The 26,441-nt window shown below is 43.0% G+C and overlaps 1 protein-coding gene across 4 annotated transcripts in view; it reads right to left on the bottom strand.

Moving 5' to 3' along the window:
- Window positions 1-1,101: 1,101 nt before the first annotated feature.
- Window positions 1,102-26,441, bottom strand: part of Pip5k1a (phosphatidylinositol-4-phosphate 5-kinase type 1 alpha) — a 43,679-nt gene continuing 18,339 nt past the window's right edge. For 3 of the 4 annotated variants that reach the window (XM_027393566.2, XM_027393567.2, XM_035450385.1), the window contains 13 exons: window positions 21,534-21,614; window positions 18,400-18,530; window positions 17,153-17,270; window positions 16,824-16,976; window positions 15,976-16,275; window positions 13,259-13,464; window positions 12,313-12,396; window positions 10,525-10,573; window positions 10,241-10,325; window positions 9,125-9,271; window positions 8,458-8,587; window positions 3,467-3,512; window positions 1,102-2,614 (listed from right to left, as the gene is read on the bottom strand). In XM_027393566.2, the coding sequence (XP_027249367.1) occupies window positions 2,612-2,614; window positions 3,467-3,512; window positions 8,458-8,587; window positions 9,125-9,271; window positions 10,241-10,325; window positions 10,525-10,573; window positions 12,313-12,396; window positions 13,259-13,464; window positions 15,976-16,275; window positions 16,824-16,976; window positions 17,153-17,270; window positions 18,400-18,530; window positions 21,534-21,614 (1,533 nt within the window). In that variant the 3' untranslated portion in view covers window positions 1,102-2,611. The remainder of the gene's footprint in view (window positions 2,615-3,466; window positions 3,513-8,457; window positions 8,588-9,124; window positions 9,272-10,240; window positions 10,326-10,524; window positions 10,574-12,312; window positions 12,397-13,258; window positions 13,465-15,975; window positions 16,276-16,823; window positions 16,977-17,152; window positions 17,271-18,399; window positions 18,531-21,533; window positions 21,615-26,441) is intronic. The other variant, XM_035450386.1, reaches the window with a different exon arrangement.

Genomic DNA, 26,441 nt, shown 5'->3' with positions numbered 1-26,441 from the left:
AACTCCAAAGCTTCCCCATCTCCAGGCATTAAAATGAGCCCAGCTCACTTGTCTAGTTTCCTATTGAAGAACCTAGATGCAAATTTATACAAGTTTTATCTTAAAAAAAAGATTCATTTTTTGTTGCCTACATTCGTATTTATGCATCACATACATGCTTGTTATCTAAAGAGCCAGAAGATGGTCTCTGGTTCTTGGGAACTAGAGTTACAGAGAGTTGTGCTAGGTACCAAACCAGAAAGTGCTCTTAGCCAGAGTCCTCTCTCCTGCCCTGAAAAAAGACCTTTACTTAAGAAGGGAGCCTCACAGTACTTAAGAACACTGGCTGCTCTTTCAGAGGTCCCGAGTTCAATGCCCAGAAACCACATGACTCATAACCATTTGTAATGAGATCTGGTGCCCTCTTCTTGCCTGCAGGGATACATGCAGACATAACAGTGTACAGAAGAAGAAAGAAGAAGAAAAGAGGAGGAGGAGGCGGAGGAGGAGGAGACCCTTAGCAGGCGGATCTCTCTGAGTTTCAGACCAGACAGCTAACATCTTACTCTCCTCACTCTTCCTCTTCTCTTCAACCCAAGTCAACTCTGAGCTTTGGATTCCCAAATGCTTGAATTAACATTAGCTGAGTTACAGTCTACATAAGATTTCTTTATCAAGTTTAAAGTGTTCCAATGCTGAAGAGACTTCACAATTGGGAACTGAAGCTACCTCTCTCAGCCTGAGTTACACTTAAGTTGAAGGGTGTGAAGGCTGGATGAAGATTCTGTCCATGCTAACACAAAGTGAGCCTCAGTGGAGGAGGGAGCAGTAGCAGAGGGGCCACAAGGGAGGTGAGAATGATCATTACATTATGAACACACATGAAAATGTAATGAGCTGGGTGGCACACGCCTTTAACCCCAGCACCCGGGAAGAAGAGGCAGGTGGATCTTTGTGAGTTCGAGACCAACCTGGTCTACAGAGTGAGTTCCAGGACAGCCTCCAACACTACAGAGAAATCCTGTCTCGAAAACAAAACAAAACAAAAAACCACACAGACACAAAAAGAAAATGTAATGAAACCAGCACTATCAGGCTAAGCAAAATATTTAAAAACGGGTCTAAAAATTGATAAATTTTAATACATTAAAACCAGATATTTATTACTTTTATATTGCATTTGTCATTTTTCAACAATACAAAGTAGAGACAAATAATAACACTCCATAAAAATGTTGAATCCCCATGTCTTTTCCCTAAGTCCTAGCCCTCCCTGAAATAGTCCCTCCCACCCCTTACAGAACTCTGTCCTGAATAAAACACTTAAATACATCATAAATAGTAAATTATGAAAAAAAATAGCAAGAATTGTTTCTTTCCTTCTTGTAAAAAAGAACATGGCAGCAAAGACAGGCAGCCAGAAACTGGCTGGGGGTGTCTAATATAGACAGTTACTTGGGGGACAGGCAAACTTGCTATCGAGGTGGGATGGGGTGGAGAAGGAACAAGGTGAGATTTCAACAGCCTGCCTGAAACATGTGCACTGCCCCAAAGGCCGGCCCAACAGACCACAGCCCTGAGAGGGAGGAGAGGGCACCTGAGACCCGCTTCCAGCTTCTCTCTCAGAGCAAGGGGCAGGCCAGGCGGCACAGCAATCACCCAACTGAGGGAAGTCTGTGGCTCCCCAGGAGTTTAAGAAAATATTCTCTAGCCTCATAGATACAGACTGCCTGTTAAACAGACACAAATGTCTCCCTCCACCATAGCTCCACAAAGAGCACAATACTGTTGGAAAATAAGGGAAGAACAAAGAAATCTCCTTTGGAGAATGGTTTAAAATCATTTGATAATTCTTTATATTTAGAAAAACTATTAGAATACATTCCAAATTGCAAAATAGTAATAATTGTACGACCCGGCAGTGCGTAGAGTCCTGCTAAGGTCTACTCTGCTAACAAGGCTGCCCCACTCTCTTTACAAGGGGTGCAGGTGGCCACACCCTCTCTACTCCCTCAACCCTAAGTCGGAGAGAGGGAGCAGCTGCTTGCTGGTGGGGCAATCACAGCCTTTCTGTTTCACAAACACTAGGGCTCTTCTTAACACTTGTAGAACTTTTATCTGAGACTGGCTCAAATTGATGTCATGTGCTGTTTGTTCTTTTCCTTTTGTAAGGAAGAAAGACGGCTGGGAGTAGGATCATCCTTACTCTCCCCCAAAAAACCTTTATAAAAATCACTGTGATCTTCTCAAAGACCAGAGGGAAGAGTGAAGGTGGGAACAATGTCCAGCTAGTCTATCCTGAGGAAATTAAGAGTCCAGCTCCAGGTGAAAGGTGAAGAGAAGAAAACCACCTAGTCCAGCAACCCCACATCTGCACGAAGAATCGGGGTTTGAAAACATTCAGTTACAGATGCCATGACTAGCCCAGGGAAAATTCATGCCACCCAATTCTAGGGAGGTGGGGGCGCTGCTGCCCTCAACTGTCAAAGGCACTAATGCCCAGAGGAAGGGAGACACTGCGCTGGAGAGCCCTGATGGCTCCACACTCCTCTCCTCTTCTGATGACCAAGGGCTGACATCTTGGGATCAAAGCGATAGTAGAGTCTTGTTTTAGTCTTCTGAGGCTCACTGCTCACTAGAAAGAGAAACAATGCAAAGTTAACCAAAATTATGAGTCAAGGAGGCAAGAACAGAATTCAAGTTTGTATCATTCTAGCTAGCAAAATTGATTTTTTTTCTAAGTTTCACCATCCAAAGTATGAATTTCTTTTTGTTTTGTTTTGTTTTGTTTTGAGACAGGGTTTTTCTGTGTAGCCCTGGCTGACCTGGAGCTCTGTGAACCAGGCTGGCCTCAAACTCACAAGAGATCCATCTGCCTCTACCTCATGAGTGCTTCAATTAAAGGTGTGGGTTACCACGTCATCCTCCAAGTATGAAGTTTTAAAACCACAGACTTTTTTTTTTTTTGGAGACAGAATCTCACTATGTAGGCCTGGCTGGCCTGGAAAGGCCAGACTGACCTTTATAGTCAGATGTTTTACTGTCATGACCACCCAGTCCCAAATAACCATTAAGAGGCTTAATATTACTTATCAGTGCTTAGCAGGCCTTAAACTCTGCCTTTTAGAGAGTTAAAGTACTGGAATTAAAGGTGGGTACCATCATGCCTGATCACAAAACTTTTTTTTTTTCTTTTTGGTTTTTCGAGACAGGGTTTCTCTGTATTGTTTTGGAGGCTGTCCTGGAACTGGCTCTGTAGACCAGGCTGGCCTTGAACTCACAGAGATCCACCTGCCTCTGCCTCCCGAGTGCTGCGCTGCGCTGCAATTAAAGGCATGCGCCAACCAATGCCTGGCCCCACAAAACTTTTTAAAAGCAAGGTTCAAAGGGTACAGCAGTATTTCCCAATCAACTTTTTGCTCTAGTCCATCAGTGATTCCCTTTACACCCTTTAGGCAGTCACCTCTCCTAGATCCCAGATACTCACATGGGTGAACTCGGACTCTGCAACTTCAAGCTTTTCCAAGGCTGAACTAATAGGAGGAGAAAAAAAAAAAAAAAAAAAAAAAAAAAAAAGGTAGAATTAGAAGGCAAAAGGGGCTATGGGTATAACTTAAGTGGCAGAACATATGCACAGCATATATAATCATGGCTACCATCCCTAGCATGTCCTCCAAGGTCAATTATATTGTCTCTTCATATTTCTTTTAAGATTCAGACTACACAACTGGGCTGAAGAAATGGCTCAGTGGGTAAAAGGTGTTTGCTGCAAAAGCCTGGCAACCTGAGTCTGATCCCAGGAATCCATACCAAGGTTGAAGAATATACTAACATCACAGAAAAGAAAACCTAAGAAGTGGGGCTAGAGAGATGGCTCAGTGGATAAGAGCACTACCTGCTCTTCCAGAGGTTCTGAGTTCAATTCCCAGCAACCACATGGTGGCTCACAACCATCTATCTGTATGAGATCCAGTGCCCTCTTCTGGCCTGCAGGGATACACGAAGACAGAATACTGTACACATAATAAATAAATCTGAAAGAAAGAAAGAAAGAAAACCTAAGAAGCTAAAGCTACTAAATTTAAGTGTGACATGATTGTGCATGCCTATAATCCCAGCTACTTGGAGGCTAAGACAGGAGGATGGATAGATAGTTCAAGATCTGTGCAGACAAAGAGTGACCTCAAGGCCTGTTTCAAGATACAAAGTCAAAGGCCCAGGTGTGAGGCACACACCTTAATTTCAGCATACAGGAGGCAGAGGCAAATGAATCTTTGGTTTTTCAAGACAGGGTTTTTCTGTGTAGCTTTGGAACTCACTTTATAGACCAGGCTGGCCTTAAACTCAGAGACAGCTACTCCCCACCCCCCAAAAACTTTCCTCTTTTATGTGGTGCTGGGGATGAGTACTGGATCTCACAAATGCAAGTTAAACGTTCTATTGCTAAGCTTCATTCCCCAGAACTGAGGTACAGGCTCGGTTAAGACAACTGCCCTTGCCAGACGGTGGTGGTGCATGCCTTTAATTCCAGCATTCAGGAGGCAGAGGCAGGCAGATCTCTGTGAGTTTGAGACCAGCCTGGTCTACAAGAACTAGTTCCAGGACAGGCTCCAAATCCAAAGAGAAACCCTGTCTCGAAAAACAAACAAAAGACAATTGTCCTGCCTAAGAGTTTCACAGTAACCACTGGGGAGCTCCTGAGCCAAAGGCATTCAGCTATGTCACACCTAAACTCCCAATTCACAAAAAAAAAAACAAAAAAACAAAAAAAAAAAAAAAAAAAAAAAAAACAAAAACAAGTCTTTATTTCTAACTGCTATGCTTGGAGTAATTTATCTTGTTGATACTTAGTTTGTAATAATATGTAACACAAATTCTTCTATGTGGTTGGTGTAACCCTAACAAAAGCCTCCAATGTAGGGTGTGGCGATGGAGCCCAGAGGCAGTGTGCTTGTCTACTGGGTGCCTCACACCATAATGCAGGTACTGGGAAGGCTGGTGATACACAGAGGACTGAAGTGAGCACAAGGCCATACATCCAAAAGCCAACATAAGGCCGCTTAGATGGCTTAGCAAGCTTGCTTGCCACCAAGCCTGACAACCTGAGTCTGAGGCCCTCTCCCCACATAAGTAAATAAATGTGAAGAAAATTTAAAGGCCTAAGCCTGGCATGGTGGTGCATGTCTTTAATCCCAACACTCAGAGGCAGGCAGATCTGTGAGTTCCAGGCCAGCCTTGTCTACACAGCAATTCCAGGCTAGTCAAAGTTACATAAATGAGTCCCTTAGTGAAACAAGACAAAGAATGAGATATAGATGTAACATATATGAAGCCCTGGGTTCTATCCTCAAGCACCACTAAAGGCAGACAGAAGCTGCAGGTCTGCCTCACAGATACTCCTAACTCTAAAAGGCACAGGGCCTATGAGGAAGGCATTTGTGGGCTGTAGAGGCGCTCAATGGTTGTGAGTACTGACTGCTCTGGCAGAGGACCTGAGCTCAGTTCCCAGCACTTACCCAACTCACAACCACCCAGAACTCCAGCTTCTGTCCCCTGGGGCACTCGTCATTGCCCATGGTACACAGACATACACGGAGACAATATACTCATACACATAATGGGAAAAATAATTAGAAAAAAAAAAGGTATTTGTGTACAAGGCTTTTATCTAATAGAGTAAAACCTAGCAAGAGTCACACAATGGAATAAGATTGCTACAATTTTACAAGCAGCAGAAATAGTGCTAACTTAAACCAAAATGGCCTGAGACAGAGCAAAACCAAGAAATCACTAGAGACTGCTGCCCAAGAGTGCACATGAACGCACGAGTACATGTACATGTACATGTACGTACGTACGTATACACACACACACACACACACACACACACACACACACACACACACACACACACACACAGAGTTTTCTAGTAACAGGGTTTTTTTTTTTTTTTTTTGGAGGGGGTGTCTCACTATATAGCTGGCTTTGAACTCACAGATCCTTCTGCCTCTGCTTCTTGAATGTTAGGATTAAAGGCAGTTCTGTGCTAAGTTGTAACTTTTAAAATGTAAATAAAATTTGAAACAAGAGACAACTAGACACATCCTCCTCCAAATTCTAGAAAGAAGCTGAAATAGGGGCTGGAGGGATGGCTCAGTAGTTAAGAGCACTGGCTGCTCTTCCAAATGGATCCCAGGCTCAATTCCCAGCACCCACATGGCAGCTCACAATTGTCTGTACTTCCAGTTCCAGGGGATCTGACATCCTCACATAGACACACATGCAGGCAAAACACCAATGCACATGAAATAAGAATAAATAAATCATTTAAAAATGTTTAAGAAACCCAGTGGTAGTATATGCCTTTAATTCCAGCACTCGGGAGGCAGAGGCAGGCAGAATTCTGTGAGTTCCAAGCCAGCCTGGTCTACAAGAGCGAGCTCCAGGACAGCCTCCAAAGCCACAGAGAAACCCTGTCTCAAAAATAAAATAAAACAAAACAAATTTTGTTAAATGAAAAAAAAAAAAAAAAAAAAAAAGGGTGAAAATATATTCTAGTTTTCCTGAAACAGGAAGACTCAAAATCCAATGGTGAAGTGAAACCAAGTGCCATGTAGAATGATTTCTATACTCTGAAACCTAACTGAAGAAACACCAACAGCCCTGGATTTTAGAATAGCTAATGACTCTGTGCCTTTCTCTTTGTTTACAGCATTGAAGATGAAACTGAGGGCCTTGACTATGTTAGGGATATGTTATACCACTCAGTTGTACCTCCAGTCCCTGAATTCTCACTGCTGAAAGCAATGTATGCAGCATTTTCTAGTGCCCTCCACCTGTATGAGGGTGTGAGACAACGACTCACCTTTTTAGTTAGTACCACAGGTCCACAGAGTAAGAGGAATACTTGAGCTGTACTTAGGAAACAGCACCCAGGGAACCCATTAAAAACTAGGCTGGTTTCACAGTCACTAACCTTGTGCTTGAGCCCACAGAGTGCTATGACTATATATAGGCAATTACATGCAGGTGCCACTTTGCCCAGTGATAATCGGATTCTAAGATGGATCTCAATGATCCCTGCTGCCAGCAATCATAGCTTTGAGTCAATGAAAATGCAGCAAGGTGATGCCGTCCTAGAAATTCTAAGAACAGATTTTAAGAATTCCATAGTCAGCTGGGTGGTGGTGGCGCACGCCTTTAATCTCAGCACCCGGGAGGCAGAGGCAGGTGGATCTCTGTGAGTTCACGACCAGCCTGGTCTACAAGAGCTAGTTCTAGGACAGGCTCCAAAGCCACAGAGAAACCCTGTCTCGAAAAACAAACAAACAAACAAACAAAACAAAACACACACAAAAAAAACAATTCCATAGTCTTGTAGGGCGATGGTAGAGCAAGCCCTTAATCCTGCCATTTGGGAGGCAGACGCAGCTGAATGTTCGGAGCCAGCCTGGTCTACAGAGTGAGTTCCAGGACAGCTAGAGCTGTTACACAGAGTAAACCCTGTCTCAAAGAACAAACAAAAATGTTTTTTTTTTTTTTTTTAAAAAAAAGAACAATTCGGGGCTGGAGAGATGGCTCAGAGGTTAAGAGCACCGACTGCTCTTCCAGAGGCTGTGAGTTCAATTCCCACAAACCACATGGTGGCTCACAACCATCCATTATGAGATCTGGTACCCTCTTCTGGTATGCAGATATACATGGAAGCAGAATGTTGTATACATATTAAATAAATTAAAAAAAAGTATTTAAAAAAAAAGAACAATTCTATAGTCTCTATGTAGACACACATAGAGAGTTCTCTATGTAGAACTCACACCCCTCTCACTTATACTAACAGTTAGTAGTTATGCTCCTCCGAGTTGCTCAGTAGAGAACCCACGTGGCAAATAGAGGGATGCCTTCAGTCTTGCTCCAGCAAATAACAAGTAACACCAATAACCACATCAATGAGTTTAGAAGGAAATTCTCCCATTTGAGGATATGATCCTATTCCTGGCCAACAGTTTGTTTACCATCTCCTGAGAAATTTTAGCTCAAAAACCTATATAAGCTAAATCTGAATTTCTACCCAAGAAACTATATGACATATGTTTTTTGTTTAGCTTTGTTTTGACACAAGGTTTTATACAGCCCAGACTTGCTTTAAATTCCAATCTTCCAGTCTCTATCTCCCTAGTGCTGGGATTAAAGGTGTGCCCCAGAACTAGGCACACCTAGTTACATTTTTCTTTCTTTTTCTTTTAGGTTTTTTGAGACAGGGTTTTTCAGTGTATAGCCCTGGCTGTCCTAGAACTCACTCTGTAGACCAGGCTGGCCTTGAACTCACAAAGATCCACCTGCCTCTGCCTCCTGAGTGCTGGGATTAAAGGCATGCACCACCAAACGCCCGGCCCAGCATAGACTCTTGAAAAACATCAAAATGAAGATTTCTGAGGACCTGAAAAAGATTACAGAGAAATGGGCCAAGAAACCAACCTCAAATTTAGTATTTGCAAAGGCTCTCCAACTACAGGTGAGAAACTGGGGCCAGGAACAGGTGAGCCTTCACTGATTTCCTCCAAAGGTGGAGTCTGAGGCAAGACATCAGGACGCCCAAGGTGTACATCTGGAAAAAAAGAAAATCAATCAATAAGGAATGAATGACTCAATAAGTGAAGAATAGTATGCTCTGGGAAACACAGAGAATGTGTAGTGACTGGAGGGGCATGGTGACTCATCCCTGCAATCCCAGTCTTAGGAGGCTGAGAAAGGTGGGTCATGAGGTTGAAGGCAGCTTGGCTACAAACACAGTGACTTCCAGGAGAGCCTGGGCTACATAGTGAGACCCTATCTCCAAACAAACAGCTGGGCATGGTGGTGCACGCCTTTGGTCCCAACACTTGGGAGGCAGAGGCAGGAGGATCTCTGAGTTTGAGGCCAGCCTTGCCTATAGAGTGAGTTCCAGGACAGCCACGGCTACACAGAGAACCCTGTCTGGGGGGCGGGGGAGGAACACGACAAAAAACAAAAAACCCAAGACAAGTTAGCAAGTTAGTTTTTACTGTATAGAAACAGGGAGTAGAGGTCCTGGCCAGAGAACATAGGAACTCAAAAAAAGGGCGGGAGTGTCCAAATGCAAGGGGACCCCAGCCCTGGCGCTGACCTGGCTCCACTTCCGCCTTGGTTGTCACTTGTGCTCTGTGTTCCCCAGAGACCGATGGCTGGTAAGTAATGCAGGAGTTGCCGCTGGGGCCTGATCGCCGAGAGAAAGACGAGCCAGACCGAAACTTTTTGGAAGGAGAAGGCTTCACTTCAAAAGGGAAAGAGAGAGCCTACTTAGCACCCACCTCAGAAACCATCACCAAGACAGACACCAATTGCTAGTATTCCCAACACATACACAAAGTTGTTCTGAAGCAAAGGCAGAAATGGGTTAATGTCAGAAAAGGTAGCCTAAAGGTACTACTCAGAGAAGAGTTAAGTCATCTCACTTGGGAAAGAAATAGAAAACTTAAGACGAAAGCGACAAACTCAGCCTTCTGCTAGGCTTTCACTGATGGAGTATGCTGTTCTTTATTAACATTACCCAGTAAAAGCTACAGACAACGTGTCTCTATCCTTTTAGTAGAGCTGCATACAGCACTGTAATTTACATTGGTGCTTCACACTGAAAACAGATCTCTATGCCTCACAGCCTGTCTGTGATGTCTATGTTTTCTTCACCTCAGCGAGAAACAACTGATGCCTATGATGACAGCAAAGGAGAAGGATGACCTTGAATCTGCCAGTGTTAAAACACAGAAAGTTTGAAAAGGAATGCTGACACTTCTGTATCAAGAAAGTTTGGGAAAAAACTAAAAACTCCATCCACAGGCATCAGCAAGGCTTCAACCACTTGAACCAACCTAACTCTTGGAAGGATCGGTAACACTGTTAACAGCTTTGCCTGATCTTTCTATACAAGTGTCTGCTTTTAGACACCTAAGCCTGTGTCACAAAGTCTATAACGATAGCTACACATTTTTTTTTCCAGTCCCCACCAATTCCCCAGAAATGGCCCTCACCTCGACGACACATGTAGGGAGAGCCAGGGGGGAGCAGCAACTCGGAAACGACTGGGACAGACAGTGACTGACACAAGGACGAGAAGCAGCGCTCACAGGATGTAGGAAGAGCAGAAGAGGCCTCTGGCCTTGGCAGCTCCCTGACAGAGGTGTCCTGCCCACCATCTCTTGGGGTAAGGGAGCCACTGGGGGGTCATCTGGCAGAAGCCACTTACAGGGAATCTTCTTGAACACTGTGTTGCACATGAAGCGCTGGAACCGTTCAGCATAGAAGCCAGGACGATGCACTGATACTGTGTCCTGTTGAACAGAAGAGATGACTACAGAGTTACACAGAAAGGCCCAGCAAGAGGCTGTGTCATCCAATGACCATGTTCCCTTACACTGAAACTGTACCAGAAGTGTGAAACCCAGAAATAAAATGAATAATACATAGGAGGAGGCAAATGGCAAGAAATGGAGAGGTGGGAGGAGGCCTTTAGCTGACTTCTATACTCACCCCATCATGTACCAGTGCTTTCCAAGAGTGCTCTAACTTCTTAACAAACCTGCCAAGAAAAATAGCTATCACACATTGTTTTTAAATGAAAGCCCATTATAATTATTTATTTTAGAGGGCTAAAAAAGGCCAAAATACCGGAAAACCTTAAACAGATAAACACTGGGCGAATGCATCCACTGTGGTATACTGGATTTCTGAAGAACTGCCATGGTAGTGCTTATTCCACCTGGAAGCCAATCCTGCTTCTAGCTAAGTCAATTAATTGAGAAGGACAGTTCAGTGATGAAACACTTGCCTACATGTATGAGGTCCTGGGTTTAATTGCTAGAAAAGCAGAGCAAAGCAAAACAACATTAATGAATTGTATGGAAAGTAGGCTAAGTAGTAGAACACACTGTAACTAAGCACTTGGGAGATTGGAGCTGGAGGATTGCCATGAGTTCCAGGTCTGCCTAGGCTGCAATGAGAGATCTTGTTTGAAAAATAAAACTCCAACAAACAACAAACCAGAAGAGAAAAAGAAAAGAAAGCTGAAGGAATAATAGGTTAAAGCTGAGAAAGTATAGCTACACTTGTGTAAGAGGGCTGGTGAGATGGCTCAGTGCATAAAGGTGCTTGCTACCAAGTCTGATGATCTGAGTTTAATCCCCAGAATCCACAAGGTGGAGAGAACCGACTCCCACAAGTTATCCTCTGAACTCCACATGCCCACTGTAGCATAAAGACACACACACAACAAACAAACAAACAAACAAATAAATAAACAAAAATTTCAATGGTAATAATCAGTACATCAAATATTGAATAGCTATTCCACTTTAGTACCTGCAATGTGTCAGCAACGATAGATACTCCCTCATCTCCACTCCACTGCCTTAGTTCCACAGGCTGGTCATTTTTACATAACACAGAGATCTTATTTTTCCTTTGAGGAAATGAGAATGTGCTTCCAGTTTTCTCCCCATATGGAGGATGACTCAGCTCACAGGTTTCTCAGAGTCAAGGCAGATGGAGCATTCCGCCCCATGCATCTGAGGACTGACTCAGTATTCCACAAAAGGTATGTATCACATTGAAGAGGCAGTTGAGTCAGAAAAACCAGGGGATAGCACTTAAAATCTATAGGTAACCAGACTGCGACTCACTGTTCTTGCATCATAAAGAACTTCACAAAGAACATCTAAGCCTGGTGGTAATGGTGCACACAGTCAGGAGGCAGAGGCAAGCTGATCTCTGAGTTTGAGGCCAGCCTGGTCTACAGAGCGAGTTCCAGGACAGCCAGGACTACACAGTGAAGCGCTGTCTCAAGGGGAAAAAAAAAAAAAAAAAAAACCAACCCACACATTTAAAAGAAGTATGCTGGGGACTGGAGAGATGACTCAGCAGTTAAGAGCACTAGTTGTTCTTGCAGAGGATCTGGGTTCAGTTCCCGGCACCCACAAGGTGACTTACAATCATCCGTAACTCCAGTCCTAGAGGATCCACCTTTCTCTGACCTCCATGGGCACCAGACATTCAAGTGGTACACATACGTAGACAAAGTCAAAACACATTTATAAAATGAAAACAGAAAAATAAATAAATAAATAAATAAATAAATAAATAAATAAATAAATAAAAAAGGAAGGCTGAGGCCAGTGAATGTCTGTGAGTTCGAGGCCAGCCTGGTCTACAGAATGAGTTCCAGGGCAGCCAAAGCTACAAAGAGAAGAAAAAAAACTAAAGAAGGTGTAAAAAAATAAAGAACCTCGAGCGACCCCAATCTGTGGTCCCCTTGTCCCTTACCTGTAAGACTGCAGAATATCAATGATGCCAATATAAAGCAGGAGCCTTTCCCCTTTGTTATTCCGGGCAGGGATGCCACCCATGCTAGGGAAAAGAAAAGGAAAAGAGTTAGAAAAATCTGTTCATAAAACTAGCCAGTAGAGATGTCTCCTAGCCTCTGGTCAAACCTGAACATGGAACTAAAAGCTAAATATGAGTGACTCACCCTCCAGACTAAGACCCCTCTGGACATGTATGATAATCTCCTCATACTTCTCTCTCACATAGCTCCATCAAAGAGACTGAAAGCATGGCTACTCAGCAATTATGGGACTAGTCCCCAAGTAAAAACAAACATGCTGGTACTTTTGTGTCTTCATTTGTTTCCACTAAGATACCTTTCTTGGCAGTCATGTTATAATACGCCTAAAAATGAATCATCTGAAACTTTTAGTAACCATAGTCATTGGATAAACCCAAGGCAGTAAGAGGTCTTTCACACAGAAGCCTACAGTAAGCTGTGATAAAAGTTCTAATGTGAGCCAGCTGCTGGTGGCACACACCTTTAATCCCAGAGGAGGCAGGGGAATCTCTGTTTGAGGCCAGCCTGGTCTACACAGAGAGTTCCAGGACAGCCAAAGGGAAACCGTGTCTGGGGAGGAGAGGGGGAGCCAACAAACTAGCATGATTTACAGATGCTCACCACAGCTTCTAAGTGTTAATATTTTCATCTTAGACAACTCTTTCCCAGATGTACTGCAAACTCACATATTTTCCTTTCCTCTTCTATTCTTTGACTTTCCCCCCTTACACTCTTATAAAAGAATGGCCAATGGCCGCATGAGTGTTAATGCTGTTGGCCTCACTACAAGATCAAGGATACTCTTTTCCGGAAGCCAGGTGCCTTTAGGAAAAAGTACTGTTAGAGAGAGTATGTGTGGCAGCTGTTGGTCCCAAGCCCACTCACTGGTCCTCAGTCTCCACAGTGCCACCCCGTCGAGCCTCGCCCTGGATGGATTCCATGGCTGTAGAATAGAGAGCCTTCTGTGGGGCTGGTCTTCGCGTGTCAACTGCGTGTTGTGCTTCATTGTTTATGGGCTCTCGTTGTGCATGATCTATGTTGTGGATTGACATCAGGAGGCTATAGTCCATTATCTTGAAGCTCTGTAGCACCTAAAGGGAAGAGAGGACAACATGAACAAAGTTTGAGAGGTGTCAGGATGTTTTTCAAGTTCTCACCACTTTATAACCTAACTATATAATGCAACTATTTTTTACAGTACTGGAGATTGAATACAGGTCTCTGGCATATAAGCTACACCCCCAGCCTCCCTTTACCCTTTAAATTTTGAGATATAGTCTCACCAAGTTCTACACAATTGGAATTATAGGCCTGAGACACCAGAGTAGCCAATGCAACTTATTTTTTGAGTCCATTTTGTCACTTAAAAGAACAGTGTCTTTTCATATAAACAAGGACTGAAGGGCACAGGAGCCAGTTCTATGCACCGAGGGAAAGTCAGGAGGGCGAGTCCTGAGATGTTTACAAAAAAGGGTGATTGGTTGCCAAGTTGGAACCAGATAAGGTCACTGCATGAACGGCTTGTGTTCACTAGGTAAAGCATAGGGCATCTAGGCGCATGATAGGCTGACCTTTAAAACCATTGGCTGGCTGTCCATGCGCCCCCTCCCTCATGGTTTTTGCTTTAAAACATTCTTGCTTCTAGTCAAGTTCCTGCTTGACTAGACTCCCTGCTGCGTCTGATTGTCCCTAGGATCCTGGGAGGCTAGGGAAGAGGTAAGCAAGCACTTACCCTTCCTGGGACCCAGCTCAGCCTTCTGTGGTTGGGCTAAGACCCTACAAAGGACTATATATCTGTACTGTAGAGTCTGTGACAACAGATTGGGATCTTATCTAAGTCCCATTCCCAGCACTGCAGAAAATGAGCATGGTAGCATAAGCCTGCAATCCCAGAACTTGGGAGATGAAGACAGGATCAGGAATTTAAGATCGACCATAGCTACATAGGGAAGACAAGAATAGCTAGGGCTACCTGAGACCCAATCTCAAAAACAAGGGGAAAAAAGTACACTATGTGACCGATCTGTGTCAGAGCAGATCTGTGGCAGGACTTTATGGAATCAGCTTCAATTTAGTTCAACATTTACCAAATACAAATATAAAAATAAGCACAATACAGCAATACAGCACATATGTTTACATGATAGAAGAACACAGAGAAGGCTAAAACAGATCACCATGGATGGGAGAAGCAGCACACATCTTTTATACCAGCACTCGGGAGGCAGAGGCAGGCAGATCTCTGAGTACAAGGTCAGCCTGGTCTACAGAGTGAGTTCCAGGACAGCCAAGGCTACACAGAAAAACCCCCACCTCAAAAAACCAAAGGGGAGGGAGGGTTATTGAAAGGTGGGTATAAGGGCATTTATTTGTAATCCCCAAACTAGGGAAGCAGAGTCAAAAGGATCCGCTGCAGGTCAGAGGCAATGAACAGGAAATGGAATGTGTAATACTGATGGTCTCGACAAGTGTTTCTCAACCTGTGGCTCTCAACCTCTTTAGGAAAAGGACCTTTTCACAGGAGTCACCTAAGATACTTACAATTCTTTTTTTTTTTTTTTTAAAGATTTTATTTATTTATTATGCATACAACATTCTGCTTCCATGTATATCTGCACACCAGAAGAGGGCACCAGATCTCATAACAGATGGTTGTGAGTCACCATGTGGTTGCTGGGAATTGAACTCGGGACCTCTGGAAGAGCAGTCAGTGCTCTTAACCTCTGAGCCCGATACTTACAATTCTTAACCAGCAAAATTACAGTTATGAATCAGCAACAAGAATATTTTCATGGATGGAGTCACCACAACATGAGGAACCGTATTAAAGGGCTGAAGCCTTAGGAAGGGTGAGAACCGCTGGTTTAGAATATCACCAATCAGCAGTGTACAGTTGTGTAGTGTTCAACAACAGCAACAGCACTGCCAAGATATAGCTTTGCATTTGGCAGGCAAGACCAGAATCTAAGGAATAATGGCTCTGTAGTACAGCAAAGTTAAGAGTTTTCCTATGAATGCTAAGCTAGCTCAACAAGGAAATGTAGCCCAGGTGGGGAGGGTAAAAGACAAAAGCAAGTCTGTAAAGGACCAGCAATGAGGAAATGTAAAAGCCATCTAAACTGCAATCTGGGGGGTGGGGAAGAGGCTCAGGGGGAAAAGTGCTTGCTGCACAAACATGTGGAGTTGAGTGTGGGTTCCCAGCACCCACATAAAATCAGGGCATGACAGTGCACATCTGTAACTTGGTCAGCCAGTTTATATGAAATGGGGAGCTCCAGGTTCAGTGAGAGGCTCTATCTCAGAAAGTAAGGTGGAGTGCCACAAGGAAGAAACCCAATGCTGACCTCTGGCCTCTACAAGTCACACACAGGCAAGTATATTCTCATACATAAGTGAGAGCACCTGTGCTGTACACAACAAAGAGCAACTGTACCCCTCACACACATAAACACACTCCCTAAAATAAACAAACAAACAAACAAAAGCAGCCCAGGACACAGGGAGCTAATGATCTGAGTTCCAGCTCCCATACACTAAATGCCAGAGAATCACCAATGAAAATGATTTCTGTGTCTGAAAGAAAGGAAAATATAGCAACTCACCAAACAGTCACGTTGCAGAGTCTTACACAGAGCACTGTACATGTCAGCATCTAAAAAAAGACCGTCAGGGATATCTTGTAGGAAGTCCAGGTCTTTAAAGGTGGGGAGAAGTTTCTCTCGTTCTTTCTGAGAAGCCCGCCGTTTATAAGTTGAACCCTTCAGGTCATATTTCATATGCATTTTGACTGACCGAGGTAAGAGATTGTTCATCACCACGATTCGTATGTTCTTGCCGCCTGCTTGCACACAGTACAGTCCATAGAACTTAGGCAGCAAAGTTCGAGGGTTTTGATTAAGATTCTAAGACATAAATAAAAGTAAGAAGTGGTAAAACAGGTTAGCTGATTTTCAGTAAAACTCAAGGCAAAAGTTATTGTCTATTGTTCCTCTGCTTTACAGGTGATTTAGGTAATATGTGTTGGCCTACATGTTCATAATCTCTCATGATATCTAAGAGAGTTTAAAGAGAAAACAGCAATAATCCAAACAAGGTGGTGACCACCTATAATCAAAGATAGAAGGAGGAGATTCAGGAATCCAAAACTGGCTTTGGGCTACACAGGAAGATCCAATAAAAGAGTACCAGCTTAGCATTCACAAAGCCTAGGGCTCAATGCTTAGCACCACTCAAACCCAGCATGGTGGTGGTACCAGTACTTGGGAGGCAGAGGCTGGATAAAAGGTAGTTCAAGGCCAGCATGGAAGATATTGTCTCAAAAACCAGAAGCACCAAAAAAAAAAAAAAAAAAAGAGTCTGTCTTGACTTCTACCTCTAAGTAAGATCAAATGCCAACATTAAGACAAGTACTGGAACTGCCAAGGACAGCCTGCCAGGGCTCCCCACTCACCATGTAGTACCCTGGAAGCAACTTCTGCAGAAATTCTGCTTCTTTATGCTGGACTGTCTTAATGATGAATTCATCATCACTGGACACATAGAAGAGGGAACCACTAGCTCCAGAGTTGGAGAGTTCAATCAATGGCTCACTGCAAAGGGAGTACTGAAAATAAGAGAACACATTAAGAATCAGATGTGCCAGGGCCTGACCAACATAGAAATTAGATACAGATTCACATCCATTGTAATGAACACTAAAGCAAGATGGTGGAAGAGGGAAATTCCTTTTGGAATATTCCTCTCATCTTAGAATCACAGGTTCTGCAATTAGAAACTTACCAAGTAATCATCAGGCCGGATGCCAAATAGCTCTCTAAAGTAACGGAAGGCAACAGGTGCATAGGTCTTGAAACGAAAGTCATTGTAATGATGAGCCGGTGTGAGGTTGCTCCCTTCACTGTGGGGTTAAATATAAAGAAGCCTTAGTGTCAGACCCCATCACCCATGGAATCTACCTGGCAGATGCTGAGAGGGATGTCCCACAATACTTCTGAGAGACACAGCAGGGATGTGATGATTAGAGTCAAGTTGTGGGACAAAGGCACAACGAAGATCAATGAAACATAGGACTTGCACTGCCTCCTAGTCGATGCATTACGTGATTTAAAAGGGTTTTTTTTGTTTCTTTTTGCTTGAGATAGGGTCTCATTATGTAGCTATGACTGGCCTCTAACAAATAGATATCAATTTGCTTCTGCCTCACAAATGCTGGGGTTAAAGGCACCACCAAACACAGCTAATTCCGGGTGAATGAATGTTTTGCCTGCATGCATGTCTGTGCACCATATACATGCCTGGTGGTTTTGGAGGCCAGAAGAACGTGCCAGATCCTTTGGAACTGGAGTTACAAATGGTTGTGAGCTGAACTGTGGGTGCCAGGAAATGAACGTAGGTCTTTTGAAAGAGCAGCAAGTGCTTTAAACCACTGAGCCACCTGAAAACTTTTTAGATTACATTTACTCAGTGTGTGTGCGCGTGCGTGCGTGCGTGCGTGCCTGCACGCACACCCAAGCAAACATGCCTTGGTACACTGTTAATTGTTAAGTCAGAGGAAAAGTTGCAGGATTCAATCATAACCAGCATGTGAGGTCCTGGGGATCAAACTCAGGTCATTAGGCTTTACCTGCTGACCCATTTCCCTAGCCAAAATAAACTGTCTGCTTGTCTTTTATATACAACATCCCATTGGCCAGAGGCATATGACAAAGTCTGCTCTATAAACTCTCTAATCACATTTACACTATTTACAACAAGGTTAAGAACTGACAAGTTGGGCTAGAGAGATGGCTCAGCGGTTAACAGCACTGACTGTTATTCCAGAGGTCCTGAGTTCAATTCCCAGCAACCACATGGTGGCTCAGAACCACCTTGAATGAGATCTGGTCATGCAGGCAGAAAGCTGTATACATAATAAATAAATAAAATCTTAAAAAAAAAAAAGAACTGACAAGTTTAAATCAGACTAGAAACCTCAAAATTGCTCTGAGGTCTAGGATACTCTCTTAAATATTAATTGACTTCTGTACCTGGGAAAGAAGATACTCTCCACCACGTAGAAGTCTTGCATGAGGACATCTCGCTCTGGCTTCGTACTCAGGCTGCCCACAGTGTGGGTGATGCCTAACTGGATGGCACCTTTCAAGGCTGATGAAGTTGTCTAAGAAACAGTAAAGAAATTATAGAAAATGTTCTGTTATCAAGTCTAACCAAAGCCTAGGTATGGTGGCACATGACTATAATCCCTGAACACAGAAGAACCGCCTTACATTCAAGGCCAGACAAAGACCCTGTCTATATTTCAATTCTGAACTCCCTGAAAGGAAAAAACAAAAAAAACAAAACAAAAAAAACAAAACAAAAGCCTGACCATACTGATTAACCACCAAGGAGAAAACTGTGAATGGAAGCACACACCTGGAATGCCACTACTTAAGTGATTAAGACAAGAAATTTACAAATTTAGGTCAGCTTGGGCTACATGTGGTCTTAGGAAACCAAGCCAATCAACCAAACCCACAAAACTCATGATGGAAATGTAAGAAGAAACATTGAAAGCAAATGACCTTCCAATAGTTCAGACAGAATTTAGGCTCTATATTGGAATTAAACCTAAAAATGATTAAGAAAAGGGAAGATTTAGCTGGGTATTGATGAAGCACATGCCTTTAATCCCAGCACTCGGGAGGCAGAGGCAGGCGGAACTCTGTGAGTTCAAGGCCAACCTGGTCTGGTCTACAGAGCGAGTGTCAGGATAGGCTCCAAAACAATACAGAGAAACCCTGTCTTGAAAAATCAAAGAAAAAGAAAAGAGAAAAGGGAAGATTCAAAGTAGCAAGGGAGGACCATCTGTGTTGGCCTCAGTCAGGAAAGAGCTCCATATTACTACTGCCTGCCCTGGGGGTAGGTGGGCCTCTCCAAACTTTTGATTCATCTGATAAAGTATATAACAAAATTAACAGAGATTCTGATTTGACTGTATAGTTATAGACACTTTGATCCTCTGAAAGAAGGACAAATATTTCAAGGACACTAAAGTAGTAAAAAACCAAAAAACAAACAAACCCTCTTAATTGGAAAAGAAAACTTGGCCAGGAATTCCAGCACTTGAGAGGCAGAAGCAGGTGACTGGCTCTTTGTGTATTTGGAGGCCAGGTTGGTCTACATAGAGTTCCAGGCCAGCAGTACTACAGACACACACACACGCACACGCACACACACAAAAAAACATGGACACATGAAAAATTCAACTTGTATATGGTGGGCATTTTAACTGCATGATTGTCTGTACACTACATGTGTGCATCAACCTGGTCAGAAGAAGGAATCAGATTCCGTGGGGCTGAAGACAGTTGGTTGTGTTTGTGGAAGAAAAGATACTGGAAGACTGCTTTTTAGTCACTTTGCAAATCAACATTGTTAATATATACAAATTTGCTTGGTAATACTGGAAACTAGAGACTAAAATCAGAACATGTAAAAAGAAAAAAGTGTGTGTGTGTGTGTGTGTGTACACCTGTGTGCATGTGCTGAAACAATAGCTCAGCAGTTAAGAGCACTGGCTGCTCTTCTAGAGAGCACAGCCACCTACATGGTGACTCATAACTGTCTGTAACTCCACTTCAAAGGTGTCCAACACCTTCTCTGGCCTCTTTGAGCACCAGGCTTGTAGGTGATGCACAGACATACATGAAGGCAAAACATGCATAATGCTAAAAATACTACTCCATTTAGCCGGGAGGTGGCGATGCACTCAAGCTCCAGCACTCGGGAGGCAGAGGCAGGCGGATCTCTTGAATTCCAGGACAGCCAGGGCTACACAGAGAAACCCATCCTTAGGGGGGAAAGAAAAGAATAAAGGAAAAGAGTCAAAAAAGGACAGAAAAACTATCAACATAATTCTGAGAAATGTGAAAACAGCAAAATTTCAGAGGGAAAATGTATTAGAGGCCATAATTGAGTCTGAGTTCAGTCTCAAGCACCCTTATAAGAGGGTATCACAACAGACTGTAATTCAAGCTCCAAGGGATCCAACTTTACATAGCAAGTTCAAGGCCAGCCTGGACTACGTTATGGGACCCTGCCTTTAAAAAGGGGGGGGAAGAGGCAGGCGGTAGCATACACCTTTAATCCCAGCACTCAGGAGGCAGAGGAAGGCGGATCTCTGTGAGTTTGAAGCCAGACTGGTCTATAAAGTTTGTTCCAGGACAGCCAGAGCTAAATAGTAAAAACCCTATCTTGAAAAACAAACAAAAAGAAAAAAAAGGGGGGGGGCAGAAATAGTTCCAGGCAGATGTGGTGCTATCTGTAATCTTCAAGAACTTGGGAGAGGGAAGGAAGGAGGGTCAGGAATTCAAGGTCATCCTCTGCTACATAAGTGAGTCTGGGATCAGCTTTGGTGCATTAACAACCCACTTTCAAAAAGGAGAGAAACACAACAAAACAAAAACTTGGGTTTCCTGTGGCAAGGGAAAAGGTGGCCTTTTAGGATTAAGCAATATATTTGTATCTAAAAATAAAATCTAATTTCTTCCACTCAAAGAAAATATCAATCATGGTTGGACATGGTAGCAGACAACTTTAATCCCAGCACTTGGGAGGCAGAGACAGGTGATTCTCTGTGAGTTAGAACTGGCTTGACCTACATAGTGAGTTTGAGAATAGCCATGGCTTTAAAAAATTTTTCTAAAAGACAGTATCAACCAACATTAGATTTTTTTTATTAGTAAGTATCCTTTAATCACACATATCAAAAGAAAACAATTCTTTATGAATTAAATTTTAAAATACAAGTTAAATTATGTTCATTGTCAGTAAATGGGCTGGGTGTGTTGGTACACACCTTTAATTCCAGCACTCAGGAAGCAAAACCAAACCACGAACCAACAAATAAAACAAGAAAAAAACAAATGGAATATTTTGTAGAAAAATTATCAAGGACAGTGCTGGTCAGGCATGGTGGCTCATACCATAATCTAGGCACCTGGGAGGCTGAGGGAGAAAGCTACAGGGAGTTCAAGGCCAGCTTTACCTACATAGTGAGTTCCAGGCAACCCAGGAGACACTATCTTAAAGCAAACAACCAAAAAACTCAACGCAGTAACAGTATTGCCTTTGGTATATTACTGAAGTAACATGTCCCATCCAGTCTGTCCAGACTTACCTTTTTATATGTAGTTTCTCCAGAGGGATCAACACTTCGGTGGCCTATTTTCTTGATAGGCATGACGGAGGCATAAGGTCCCTAAAAGAAAATTAAGATTAATAAACAGCCAGGTAATGGTACATACTTATAACTCCAGCATTTGGGAGGATGAGTTAAAAGGATTGTTAGTGCAAAGTTACCTTAGGGTACACAGTGAGCTAAATGTTAACCTGCGGTACAGTATCAGAAGCCCAAAAAGATGATAGCAATTTCTCATTTACACATAATATAAACAGTTCTAGTGATACTATGTTAAAAAAAAAATTAATGAGGCTGGAAAGATTGCTCAGTAGTTAAGAACACTTGTTGCTCTTAGATAGGACCCAAACTTACAATCTCCTGTTCTTTGGGCACCAGGCATACAAACATGAAGGCAAAACACTTATATAAGTAAGCAATCATCCCACTGCCCACCCGCCAAAACAAAAAACCAGGAAATTGGGAGATGTCTCAATGATTAAGAACACTGGCTGCAAGCCGGGCGTTGGTGGCGCACGCCTTTAATCCCAGCACTCGGCGGATCTCTCTGAGTTCGAGACCAGCCTGGTCTACAAGAGCTAGTTCCAGGACAGTCTCCAAAGCCACAGAGAAATCCTGTCTCGAAAAACGGGAGGACCTGAGTTAAATTCCCAGCACCCACCTGGCTACTCACAACCACAACCATCTGTTACTCCAGTCCAGAGAAATACAAACTTTCCTTGTCCCTCCATGGGTACCAGGCACACATGTGGTACACATATACACAAGTAGACAAAACATTCATATACATGAAAGTAAAAAATCCATAAATCTAAAAAAAAATTAAAAAAAAAAGTAGAACCAGTCATGGTGGTGCACGCCTTTAATCCCAGCACTCAGGAGGCAGAGACAGTCTGATCTCTATGAGTTCCAGGCCAGCCTGGTCTACAAAACGAGTTCCAGGACAGCCAGGACTGTCCCACAGAGGAACAATTCATAAAGAATTCATAAAGAATTCATAAAGAATCGTTTAAGAACACAGCCAGTTACACAGAGAAACCTGGCCTTGAAACAAAATGAAACAAAACAAAACAAAAACAAAAACAAATAAAAGCTTTTGGGGCTGGAGAGATGACTCAGAGGTTAAGAGCACTGGACTGCTCTGATCTGGTGCCCTCTTCTGGACACAGGCATACACCCAGGCAGAACACTCTATACATAATAAATACATCTTTTTTTTTTTTTTTTTTTTTTAAATGGTTTTTCAAGACAGGGTTTCTCTGTGTAACTGGCTGTGTTCTTAGCTGTCCTGGAACTCATTTTGTAGACCAGGCTGGCCTTGAACTCCCTGAGATCCACCTGCCTCTGCCCCCAAGTGCTGGGAGAATTAAAAGTGTTTGCCACCACAGCCCAGCAATAAATCTTTAAAAAAAATTAAAAAAGCTTTAAAGGAGGAACCATTTCACCAGCCTTAAAGAGATACTCAAGAATATGGTATGACTTGGTATTCCACCCACATAACAGCTCCAGAAATAAAAGAACAAACCATCAGAGCAAACTCTAACTAGCTATTCCCAGGAGTTGTTATGCCAGTGTAACAAACATGAAGTTATTCTCATGTCATTAATATCCATCAAGTTAGGGAACCAGAGGACAAGACTGGTAAAAACAACCTTAAGGCCCAAGAGTCAAGGCCCTTAATAAAAGGGCAAAGTAGTGATCTCCTATAAGCCCAGTCGGTACTTGGGAGGCTGGAGGGTGGGTGGGATGACCAGCATTTCAAGTCCAATCCTGATTACATAGTGAGTCTGAAGTTATATGAGATCTAAACTAATAATAATCAAAACAATAAGAAGCATATTACCTCAAAGACCTTGAACGATATTCTAAGAAAAAAGCCTGAAATCTCAGAAAAAGAAAAAAAAAGTGCCAGGTCATTATTCTGAACCTTGACACAAGTACAGCAGTGAAACAAAACTAAGAGGGGGACTAAGAAATCTCCATGTGGGGAAAGGATAGCAAACTGAAGATATTTTGCACATGAAAGATGGGTGCAAACATAGCTGCAATCCCACTATTTAGGAGGCTAAGGCAAGAGGACTGCCCAAAGTTACAAATTAGTTCATGCTATATACCAGGTTAGCCTGAGTACAGAGTGAGATTCTGTCCCCCCAAAACAAACAAGGATCAGGCATATAGCTCCCCTGGTAGAGTGCCTGCTCAGTCTATGAGAAGCCCCAACTTCCATCTGAAGTACCACAAAGCCTGTGTGGTGGTGCATGCCTGTAATACTAACACTCAGGAGGGGGAAGTCAACCTCAAACTTTAAACAAAGCACAGTGGAAGGCCAGGGTTGGTTAAATGAGAACCTTCCTCAAAAGTAAGTAAGTAAATAAATAATAATCCAGTAAAAGATATGCTCAATCAAAATAAATTATAGCCTGGTATGGTGGCACACACCTTTACTCCCAGCACTCGTGAGGCAGAGGCAGGTGGATCGCTGTGAGTTTGAGGCCAGCCTGATCTACAGAGTGAGTTTCAGGACAGCCAGGGCCACAGAGGAACCCTGCCTCAACAAACAAACAAACAAACAAATAAAATAAAATGAATCAGTATATATGATATCATTGTATCACAGATTTAAGCTCAGCAAGTAAAGAGCCCACAGATTAAGCATGAAGACCAGTGTTTGGATCCCCATGTAAAAGATGGGTAGAGATAGCAGCCCATTTTAATCCTGCACTTGAGAGGCAGAGAGATAGGGTCGCCAGATCAAACTGGCTAGCTGACTAGCCAAACTGCTGAGTTACAGGTTCAGCAAAAGACTCTGCCTCAATATATAAGGTGGAGGATCATCCACACTGAGTGTGCGTGTATACAAAGACACACATGCAAATACAGTGTTCCCACACATGTATACACACCAAACATACATATATACCATTAAAAAAAAAAAAAGCTAGGGAGTGTTGGCACTCACCTTTAATCCCAAAACAATGGAGGCAGAGGCAGGCAGGTCTCTGAGTTTGAGGACAGCCTGATCTACACAGTGAGTTCCAAAACAGACAGAGCTGTTACACACAGAAACTGTCTCAAACAAACAACAAACAAACAAGGCAACAAAAAAGCCAGGTATGGTGACACATCACTTTAATCAGGCACTCAAGAGGCAGAGGCAGGCAGATCACTGAGTGTTCAAGGTCAACCTGGTCTGCGCTGTAAATTCCAAGACCACCAATGCTACAGAAAGAAACCATATCTCCAAAAAACAAAACACTCACAAATTCCCAACAAAAATAGCGATGTAGTGAGGCATGGTGGCATTCATACTCTCAGTGCTCCAGAGGCTGAGAGAGGAGATGAACCTGAGCACTGCTGGGCTACACAGTATGTGCCCTCTAATTTCTAGTAGACCAAAAAGATGCAAAAATAGAATTGTCTAGTGCTCAACTACCACATGAGGCCCTGGATTTCATACTCAGCAACATGACACCCCCACTCACCCACCCATTACACAAAAAGGATCCTGTCTTTTCCACAGCGTTCAAGAAAACATGGTTGATTCTCACATGTGGAAGATCAAGAGCAAGTTGGTGACTGGACAAAGAAAAAATGGCATGTGAGAAAGCAGGAAAGCAACAAGACTAAAAATGTAAAAACAGAATAGTGAAAATTCTGGCACTAAAAAACAGAAGGGGGAGCTGGAGAGATGGCTCAGAGGTTAAGAGCACTGGCTGCTCTTCTATAGGTCCTGAGTTCAATTCCCAGCAACTGTATGGTGGCTCACATCCATTTATAATGAGGTCTGGTGCCCTCTTCTGGCCTGCAGGCATACATGTAGGCAGACCACTGTATACATGATAAATAAAACTGCCAGGAGGTAGAGGCAGGTGGATCTCTGTGAGTTTGAGACCAGTCTGGTCTACAAGAGCTAGTTCCAGGTCAACCTCCAAAGCCACAGGGAAACCCTGTCTTGAAAAGTTGAAAAGCCAAAAAAAAAAAAAAAAAAAAAAAAAAAAAAAAAAAAAAAAAACCAGAAGGGGATCCTGTGAAAGTCCCAGACTGCCAGCATAGGTTAGAGGTCATACAACAGATGCAGAAAGTGAAAAACTTGGAAGAAGCTGAGGAATGTAAAGAAACACATTCACTACTGGATTCAGTGAAGTTGGAACTCAAGCTTTTCTGTACAGTGTTGATTTTTGTACTAAATCCTGTAGTCTAGTCTACAATTATTTGGAAATTATTTTTTACTACTGCTGTGTTTAGAAATATGAGATTATGACTATTTCATGCAGTTGCATGTATTTTTCTTTGAATGAATTAACATGCCAAGTAAATATGTCTGTCTGTCTGTCTGTCTGTCTGTCTGTCTGTCTGTCTGTCTGTCTCTCTCTCTCTCTCTCACACACACACACACACACACACACACACACACACACACACGGATCCTATCTAACTCTCCAATACATAAACAAAGGGAAAATAATAGCCACCTCTACCCCACAACCCAACACAAAACCATAAACTTACTTAAAATACCATGAGATATTTTGCAATTTTCTTTAAGATGTATTTATTTGGGCTGGAGAGATGGCTCAGTGGTTAAGAACAGTGCCTGCTCTTCCAGCACCCACATGGCAGCTCACACCTGTCTGTAACTCCAGTTCCTGGGGATCTGGTATCCTTACACCAATGCACATAAAAATAAATTTAAATAAAGTATTTTTAAAAAAAGATGTACTAGCCGGGCGTTCGTGGCGCACGCCTTTAATCCCAGCACTCAGGAGGCAGAGGCAGGCAGATCTCTGTGAGTTCGAGGCCAGCCTGGTCTCCAGAGTGAGTGCCAGGATAGGCTCCAAAGCTAGAGACACCTTGTCTCAAACCCCCCCAAAAGATGTACTTATTTTA

The sequence above is a fragment of the Cricetulus griseus genome (genome assembly GCF_003668045.3).
Source record: "Cricetulus griseus strain 17A/GY chromosome 1 unlocalized genomic scaffold, alternate assembly CriGri-PICRH-1.0 chr1_0, whole genome shotgun sequence".
Taxonomy (NCBI): Eukaryota; Metazoa; Chordata; class Mammalia; order Rodentia; family Cricetidae; genus Cricetulus; species Cricetulus griseus.
Note: the sequence above shows the minus strand (reverse complement) of the source record. Positions and strands in the feature narration are given on the sequence as shown.